Source organism: Echinops telfairi, unplaced genomic scaffold, assembly GCF_000313985.2.
Source record: "Echinops telfairi isolate 266 unplaced genomic scaffold, ASM31398v2 ScPeMD7_443;HRSCAF=831, whole genome shotgun sequence".
NCBI classification, from domain to species: domain Eukaryota; kingdom Metazoa; phylum Chordata; class Mammalia; order Afrosoricida; family Tenrecidae; genus Echinops; species Echinops telfairi.
This window is the reverse complement of record NW_022104341.1, coordinates 62,988,204-62,998,073: the sequence shown is the minus strand read 5'-3', so window position 1 is coordinate 62,998,073 and position 9,870 is coordinate 62,988,204. Positions and strand designations below refer to the sequence as shown.

Sequence of the window (9,870 nt, the reverse complement as noted above, 5' to 3'; positions counted from 1 at the left end):
GCTCCCTTTATACCTCTGTTCTTTTTTTTTTTTTTCTTTTTAATTGGGATTGAATACATATATCATTCCATAGTTAAGCCATGTCAAGTGGAATTGTACAATTGCTACCCCAGTTTCCATTCTTTTTCTACATGGACTCCTTGATAGCGTCTCCCTTTTCCACCCCCTACCCTCCACTATACCATCTGCACCCCCAAAACCCTTGTTCTACTTGCTGTCCCTATAGGTTCATTCTGGGTTTCATTTATCGAAGAACAGAAAAACAAATAACACAACTTTAAGAGGGTGACCCCAATGGCATGGCACCTCGGAGATACACCCTAATAGGAACAAGCATAAACAAAAACAAAACAGAATGTCCCTCACAGGATTGCCAGAATAATATGTATCTTAATACAGCGTACAGGGCATTGATGTAGCAAGACCTTGTCTGTCTGTCTGTCTGCCAACCAACAATATAGCACTCTTGGTTCAGCTGTCTTCTGCTTCCTCAGACACCGTGTATTTTTCCAACTTAAGTCTTCAGGTTACAAACGTGTCTGAGGTAGAGCTCAGTTCACCCAGCGACGTCCCCATGTGGGGTCTCACTGACACAGCTTCTGGAGCATGCTGTGCTCCCCGAAGATCCAGGATTCTGGTGGCCCAGCATTCCACGGCAGCCAGCCTGGCTCCTGAGATACCCCAGATGCCCAAGTTCAATGTTGCCCACCTGCTGCACACTACCAAAGACACTCTCCACCTAGTGTCCCCCGAAGCACCCTCAGTCTCTCCTCCCCGCACCTGGAGGTCAGCTCTTCCTTTCTACCTCTGTTCTTCATCCATGTATCTTCCTTGTTGTTTGGGTGGTGGCTGGGGATAAGATTCTGATTCACAGTGACTTGTAGGACAGAGTAACGCTGCCCCTTAGGGCTTCCGAGACTGTACATTTTCAGAGGACTAGAGAACCGAATCTTTCCCTGCAGAATGACTGGCTGTCTCAAACTGCTGACCTTGAGAGGTAGCAGCTATGTAATCTTCCAGGGCTCCTCACAGTGGCAGGGGTAGAGGGTGGTACCAATGATGACTGCTCAAAGCTCAGTGATTACTTCACTTTCTGTTTTTAATGTTAAATATAAATTAAAATGAAAGTGTGTTTGGAAATTTAAAAGAGTATGCTATCTAGTGACATTGACTCACACAATGCTATTGTTGAAATAACAATGACGTAATCCTGCTCTCTAGCATCCTTCCATCCATCCTTCCATCCTTCCATCCATCCACCCCCATATTTTGATTTAAACTTTATCATGGGCATTTAAATATATTCAAAAACTAGAAAAGCATATTGGGTCCCCATGGGCTCCCCACAGCTTTAAAAATTTATCACTGTTTTGTCATTCTTTTTAAAAAAAATCATTTTATTGGGGGCTCGTACAACTCATCACAATCCATACATCCATCCATCGTGTCAAGCACATTTGTACATATGTTGCCATCATCATTCTCAAAATATTTACTTTCTACTTGAGCCCTTGGTATCAGTTCCTCACTTTTTCCCCTTCCTCCCTGCACCCCCTCCCGAACCCTTGATAATCTATAAATTATTACTATTTTGTCATGCCTTATACTGTCCGATGTCTCCCTTCATCCACTTTTCTGTTGTCCATCCCCTAGGGAGGGAGTTATATGTAAATCTTTGTGATCAGTTTCCCCTTTCTACCCAACCTACTCCTTCCCCTCCTGTATCACTACTCAATACTTACAATTTTTAAAGACAAAATAATTTAGATAATTTGATAGCAGTAATCTCATCAATGTAAGTGAAAGCCTCTATTCTAAAGATAACATTTACAAATAAGATTTCAAAGAACTTTGTCTAATTACAACTAAAATCTTGGATATTCTCAAAGGACCTCATAGTTAACTGTGTTTCTAAATTGATTTATTTTATGAGTTGTGACCACCTGGGGAAATTATTTGGTTTTGGGGATAAAGTTATTGTTATATATATGATATTGAATCTTTTTAATAATTGTTTGTAGAACCTATCTTGTTCAATAAAATGAGAATTAGTTTGCTCATCTCTAATTCTAATTGTATCTAATCACCTAAGTCCCTGTAGCAAGTTGTTGTGGTTGGGTGCCCTCGAGACCCCATGTACAACAGAATGAGACACTGCCTGCTGTTGCCCTTGTGTTTGATCCCATGACTGCAGCCACTGTGCCATTCCAGCTTTTTCTATGTGTGTGTGAGTCCATCTCGTAGAAAGCTTCCCTCTTTTTTGCTGCCAAGCATGATGTCCTTCTCCAAGGACTGGTCTCTCCCGATGACTTGACCAAAGTACATGAGAAGAAGTCTTGCCTTCCTTGCTTTTAAGAAGCATTGTGCTGTACTTCTTCCATGACAGACCTGTTTGTTCTTCTGGAGTCCATGGTGCTTTCAGTAGCAGGAAGGAAGCCCCCAAAACTTACTGCCATTGCGTCTGTTCTGACACTAGTGACTGTCTATAAGCTTCCAAGGCTGTCTGTCTGTATGGGAGCAGACAGCCTCAGCGTTCTCCCAGAGGGACTGGTGGGGGTGCTCTGCCAACCTGGAGGGCAGCAATTCAATGCGTACTTGACTGAGGGTGTATAGCACCATGTAATATATACTCATTACTTAAATGATTTTCCCCTTTCTTTCAGTCAATACAAAAGGTTAATCGCTAGAGAAAAATGCAACCAAGTGATGGCTTTTTCCTTAGAATTTGAATATGGAGGCTACAGGAACAGATGAAGTGGACAAGCTGAAAACAAAATTTATATCTGCTTGGAACAACATGAAGTATAGTAAGTATCATAATTTTAAAATTGAATAAAGTAGAAAAAAAAAATCTTTGAACATGTATCATCACCCGTATTACATCAGTGACAATTTCTCCAGGTTCCCTTTGAATACGATTTTTCTGTGAGGATGACATGCTGAAGATGCATCTGAGGATGTCAAAACACTTAACAGTTGAAAGATACTGGGCCTTACTTTCCTGAAGAAGTCTTTCATTCTTGTTTTTTTTTGGCATGACTGTGAGGTGTATACACTTGATTTACTTTGAAAAAATTACTATGGAAACACTCCTTCCGGGTATTTCTGATCCTTCAGAAAATAATGATCGTACTTATTGTTTCTGTTCTCTTTTGTTTGCTAGCATTTTAAAAAGCCTAATTTGTGATTTTCAAATTCCCACTTATAAGCTATTATTTATTTCTAAGATTCTCTGGCAGATAGAATTTTGTAAGATTCAGTATATGGTAGCTGGTCTTCAGAGATGGCCCCCTCTATCATCTCTTCTCCCATTGAGATGGGCTGCCCTGTGTTTCTCATTAACCAGTAGCACAGACAGGAATGATGTTGTGGTTCCTTGAGGCTTCCTCACCCCCTACTTTCATCACCCCAGTCCCACCTTTCAATGCAGGCTAGACAGGAGCATGTGCATAGGTTCAAATGAGAGATAACAGCTCATGACACGTGGAATCCAGGATCAGGAATGGGAGTAGTGATACCAGTAGTGTAGGGGGAAGGGAGGTGGGGAGTAAGGGGAAGCGATTGCAATGATCGATATAATAAGCCCCCGCTGCCCCCCCTGCCCCCACTTGGGATGAACAACGGAAACTGAGGGGGAAGGGAGACAGTGGTCTGTGTAAGATATGAAAATAATAATAATTTATAATTTATCAAGGGGTCGCAAGGGTTGGGGGGGAGGGGAAAAAGAGAAACTGATACCTAGGGCTCAATAGGAAGTAAATGTTTAGAACATGGATGACAGCACATGTACAGATATGCTTGATACAATTAACATTTGGATTGTTAATAAGAGCTGTAAGAGCCCCCAGTAAAATGGTCTTTTAATAAAAAAAATTTAAAAAGATGTGTCAGCTTTAGGCAGATTCTGCTTGCTTTGTTTTGGAGGTCTAAACTGTCATGACCAGCCATTTCAGATACGTTGATGGAGAAGCCAGAAGGAGAGGCCACAGCAACTGGAAGGGCCTGGGACTACTAAGACAGAAGGGCCCAGCCGAACCAGTGCCCACGTTAGAGATTCTAAGCCAAACCAGAAGAACTACCTAATTGAGTCTAGTTAATGCTCAGAGCTATGTGAAAAAAAACTAAAAGTTGTTTCAAATTAATAAATTTTGGGATGGTTTGTTAAACAGGAGTAACTGAAATTATCTCTAGTTAAAAAAAATTTTTAAAGTACAGTACGTACAGTGAAATGAACTGATAGTAATTGTATAATTTGAAATGTTCTGACACATACATCCATAAAAGTAGCAACCCAGGCAATATGTAGGCATTACCTCAAAGTTTCTTCATGCTTCCTTCTGATCAGTTCCTATCCCTCATAGACATTCACTGTTCTGAGATAATCTGTTGACTAGTCATTCTGCCAGATGTTCAGTTTGTCAAATATGCTTGTATATCTCAAACTGTTTAAATTCATTTTCATTTAGAAATCTTAACATTTAATTTGTCGTTTTTTTCATTCTCCCTGCTACTTTAATTAGAGATTGGGAGGTGAAGAGGAGATTGAAGGACGGAATAAAAATACGCTCTTGAATATGGAGAAGTATTATGAATATGTTTTTCAAGAAATATATAAAGGGAGCATATTTGTGAGAAAATTTATTCATGACTCTTGCCTATACCCTAACCTCTGCTGCCTCATGGCTCTGTGGTTTTGTATACATTTTTGCCCCCTTCTTCTCATGGTTTTCTGGTTCCCATCAGTAAATTGGGCAGAACCAAGTGGTGCATGTTGTAATAATCCTTTTGTAAAAGAGCTGGTCAAGTAGAACTAAACAATTCAAAGGAAGAGGGTACTTTATTGTTTTGTTATTTGGCCTGTTGGTGTGCTTCAGCTCAGTCGTGCCTGTGAAAAGAAGAGGGAAATGACTGGGTCTTGATTCTTCTGATATGAGGAGGCAACGAGCAAGGTTTGAAACTGTTCTGCGAGAGAAAGACAAGACTTTCTACTCTGGTAATGAGTTAGTGTCAGAAACCCACAGGGGCACTTCTACTCTGCCCTTACAGGGTCACTATGAGTCAGAATGGGCTCAGGGGCAGTGAGTTTGTGTTTTTATTTGTTTTTTTAGGGTTGGTTTAGGAAAACTTCCTTTTCATCTTTTATTATTATTTTTTTCTGAGACTCTAACTCTTTAGAGGCATAGAAAGCCTTATCTCCTGCGGAGTAGCTGATGGTTTTGAACAGCTGACCTTGAGGTTAGCAGCCCAATGCATAACTCACTACACTGCCAGGGCTCTAGGGAGACTATGTTACTCAGGACCAAAAAATGTGCCCCAAACCAAACCCCCTGCCACTGAGTTGATTCTGACTCTAGGGACCCTTTATATACTTGAACTGCTGACCTGTGGTTATGAACCCAATGCCTAATCCAAAGCACCACCAGGGATCCCTGTTAGTTAAGATGTTGTTGTTGTTAAGTGCTGTTGAGTAGGTTCCCGTTCATAGGGACCCCATGTAGAAGAGAACGAAACCTTGCCCAGTCCTGCACCATTCTTCTATTTGAGCCCGTTGGTGCAGTTGCTGTGCTTATCCCTATCCCTGAAGGTCCCCTTCATTTCTGCTGACTTGCTACTTTGCCAAGCCTGAGGAGGTCATGAGACATTTTTCCCCCACTGCCATTTAGCTGATTCCGACAGAGACCCTACAGGACAGAGTAGAACTGCTCTTTGGGTTTGTAAAACTTAAATTTTTATGAGAGCAACAACTTGCCATATTTTTCTCCTGCCAAGCGATTGGTAGGTTCAAAGAAAGATAAGATAAAGAGTTACAGTCTCAGAGATGCACAGGGGCAGTTCTAGTCTGCCCTATACAGTTGCTGTCAGTGGAATTTAATCGATAGCAGTGAGAGTTTTTATATTCAGAGTAGGAGCACTGGTGGTGCAGTGATTAAGCGCTTGGCTGCTAACTGAAAGGTCGGCGTTTGCACCCACCAACCACTCTGTTGGAGAACGATGTGGCAGTCTGCTTCCACAAAGATTTATAGCCTTGGAAATCGTTTGGGGCATCGATACTCTGCCCTTGAGGGATGTGATGAGTCAGACTAATACTTGAGGGCAGTATATTCCAGGGAGGACAATGGTAGTTCCCAGAAAGAATGGATTCAGTGTCCAGCTAACATAATGTTCTTATGGCACAATATTCAAAAGACACAAGTCTCACTTCCCCCGGCTTCCCTGACACCAAGCTCTTCTCCAGTGACAAAAAATTTTAGTAAATTTACTGTTTCCTTCCAGCTTAACCTAAAAATTACAAGGAGGTTTAAAGTACTTGGAATATTTGAGTGAAGTGATTTAGGGAATTAATCTCACAGTATAATGATAAAAGTACATCTCTGTCGGTTTCTGGAGAAATCTTTTATAACCCAGGAAGTTTTTTGAAAGTGGTATATAGAACAGTCCATCTTAATTTCCCACCTCCCAGCCGCCAATCACCAATTTCAATGGCTAATACTTAATTCTTCCGATTTTCGTCCTACTAAACTTTCAGCACCTAAAAAGTAGTGTCCCTGTGGCTTATCATGAGACCAATTATGCGTTGAATATGTTGCTATTAGCTATCATCACGTTGCCTGAGTTCTGGCAACCCTATCCACAACTAAATGAAACGCTGCCGAGTCTTACACCGTCTCCATGGTCTGTTGTAGATCAGAACGTGGTGACCCATACAGTTTTCACGGGCTGATTCTCAAAGGGACTGTCAGGTCTTTCTTCTAGTGTGTCTTAGTCTAAAGTCTCTGCTGAAATTTGTACCGTAGCATAGAAAGCCCCCACCGATGATGGTGGTAGCTGCTCATAAGACATGTTGGCAGGAAATTGAATCCTGTTTGACAATAGAACACATTAAAAAATATTTCTGTTTCTGGCTCTTTAAAATGATTAAAGTGGTTAAAATACCTTTTTTGAAAAAAACAAAAATATCCAAATATCCTTTGCTTTCAGTTTATTGTCTAGTACCTTAAAATTCTAATAAAATAAGTACCACCATAATTGATAATTGATGGTGTAAAATGAAAAAAAAAAGTGCTTGAATTTTAACCCTAAATCTTTTAATTGAAAAAATTTAAATGTTTTCCCTTTAGGTTGGGTGTTGAAAACAAAGACGTATTTTAGTAGAAATTCCCCTGTATTATTGCTTGGAAAATGTTACCATTTTAAGCAGGAAGGTAAGTGTTATGTTTGTGAATCATTTAAAAATATTGGTAGAAATTTACTGTGTAATTATTTTCATTATTTTAGGTTTAGGCTAATCACTTTTGTTATGTTTCTTTTGAGTACCTATAATTTGTATAATTCATAGCATTCAGCCATATAGTTTTGTTAGATTTCTCTGGAGCTAGATCTATACCTTGGTCCTTGGCTCCACGCGAGAAAGAATTCACGCCGAAGCCTGGTTTGTGATCCAAGTGAGTTTTTTTTTTTTTTTTTTTAGTTTTCTGAGAGTTAGAAGAAGTTTCAGGTTTACGTGGCACCCATAGGACTCCTCCCGAACATGCAGCCTGCCTGGAAGCTGCTCGGTGGCACACAAAAGTGTTTCTCAACTCTGGGCTCCTGCCTTTTCAAGGATTCCTTGGGGAGGCGTGGTGGACAACCCCTGATCACCCCACTGGCTGAATTGAGTTTACCTGGCCTAGGTGGGCCAATCCAGTTTCAGCGCCCACCCATGCCTACCAGTGGGAAACCTGAACCTCTGAGCTTGTGCAGTGCGCCACTCCTTTGTTTCCATAGCTTGGCCCTCTGGGCATGCGTTAACGGACATCCCCCAGCCCTATGCCAGCCTACCTAACAGTTTGGGTTTCTTGTTAACTTCTTGAAGGTAAAGGTCATATGTTTTTATCATTTTCCTTATTATTTGGGCTTATAGTTTGGGTACTAAATCATTATTTGAATTGATATCTTTATTTTCTTCTTGTTGATTTTTAGAAGTGTTTAAGGATGTTGCTAATTTTAAAATAAATGTTTTGTGGTACAGTATAGCACCGTCGAAATATACAACTTTCCTCTAGTTCTTTAATACTTCCTACCCCCCACTATCATGACCCTAATTCTACCTTACAAATCCAGCTAGACCAGAGCATGTACAGGGGTACAGATAAGAGCTGGAAACACAGGGAATCCAGGACAGATAAAGCCCTCAGGACCAATAGTGAGAGTGTTGATACCAGGAGGGTAAGGGGAAGGTGGAGGGAGAGAAAAGGAACCGAGCACAATGATCTACATATAACCCCCTCCCAGGGGGCCTTACAAAAGAAAAATGGGTGAAGGGAGACATCAGTCAGTGTAAGACACGAATTTTATTTTTTTTATAAATAATCAAAGGTTCATAAGGGCGGGAAGGTGGGGGAGGGGGAAAATGAGCTGATACCAAGGGTTCAAGTAGAAAGAAAATGTTTTGGAAATGATGAGGGCAACAAACGTACAAATGTGCTTGACACAGTGGATGTACGTATGGATTGTGATAAGAGCCATAACAGCCCCCAATAAAATGATTAAAAAAAAAAAAAGAATTCTCCAGTGAAGCCAACTAATCCAGGGCTTTCTTTTAACAACCGCTCTCCTCCCCCGCCCCATTAGAAGTTTTTGACTATCTATTCACTTCTGCTTGTTATGGACCAGTTGGTATTTTTCTATTGAAGTTTTTTTTCCTTTGTAAGTCACTTTAGGTAATTTATGGGTTTATAATAATTTCTTAGTTTCATTAAAGTTAGTAAATAATTTGTTGGTGTAATGTGTTAGTTCGGGTTGACTAGAGAAACAAATCTAGAGACACTCATATATGTGAGTGAGCTTTATATCAAGAAGTAATTATACATCAATAAAACATCCCAGCCCAGTCCAGATCAAGTGCATAAGTTCGATATTAGCCCATATGTCCAATGAATTCCTCTTCAGACTCATGCAGTGTGTGCAACAATGCTGAATGCAGGAGGATCACAGGCTGGTGGGTGAGAAGTTCTGTGGATTCAACGGCAGTGGACACATCTCCAGGGCTCTGACTGCCATCAGTGGCTCCATGTAGCTTGTCAACAGAAATGTGAAGCAGAGAGAGAGAGAGAGAGAGAGAGTAGTCCGCCTCTTTTGATGGCAGACTCAAGAGAGAGAGTGTTCCCTCATGAGAAGGCCATGTCACAAGGAGGGACCGTCAGGCTTTACTCTGTTTATGAAGCTGACATGAAATTATATAACTACCACAGTGTACAGCTATGCATAGTATTCCTTTATGGTCCTTTTTACTTCTGAACGTTTATTAACAATACCTCAATTTTAATATCTAATTTTAGATATGAGGTTTGTTAAAAAATGGAATTAAAAAAATTACACCAAATGGAATTAAAAACTCTTACAGGACTGTATAGTCCAGTAGATTGTGGGAAACAGAAGGATTTCTCTCAAGTTGTCTCCCCCAAATAGATGCCAGACTTAGCTGCTTGTGAATGACTATACACTTGGAGGTCATCAAGAGTAGATTAGGAGGTCATTCTCCCTGAGAGTTATCAGCTGTCTAGACCAAGAAGACACCACTGTTTATCCCACAACAAGTAGGGCCCACTCCCTTCTGATAAAGAGTTGTCTGTTTCCTTGTAGGAGACACCGGAGAGGTCAAACCCACCCAAGGATGGCCAAGATTAGGCTGCCATCATGAATCTAGGGTCCGCCCATCTTGTCGCATGTATACCCCTAGACCTTCCCATTCTTTTTTTATTTTTTAAAATTTTTTATTATTTATTTATTTCAACATTTTATTAGGGGCTCATACAACTGTTATCCCAATCCATACACACATCAATTGTGTAAAGCACATTTGTACATCGTTTCTCAAAACATTTTCTCTCC

At 40.6% G+C, this 9,870-nt stretch overlaps 1 protein-coding gene across 1 annotated transcript in view; it reads left to right on the top strand.

Moving 5' to 3' along the window:
• The window catches only part of ATG4C (autophagy related 4C cysteine peptidase), a 96,595-nt gene that overhangs the window by 26,418 nt on the left and 60,307 nt on the right, over window positions 1–9,870 (top strand). Inside the window, exons 2-3 of the mRNA XM_004699377.2 lie at window positions 2,664–2,807; window positions 7,119–7,202. Of these exons, the coding sequence (XP_004699434.1) occupies window positions 2,732–2,807; window positions 7,119–7,202 (160 nt within the window). The 5' untranslated portion in view covers window positions 2,664–2,731. The remainder of the gene's footprint in view (window positions 1–2,663; window positions 2,808–7,118; window positions 7,203–9,870) is intronic.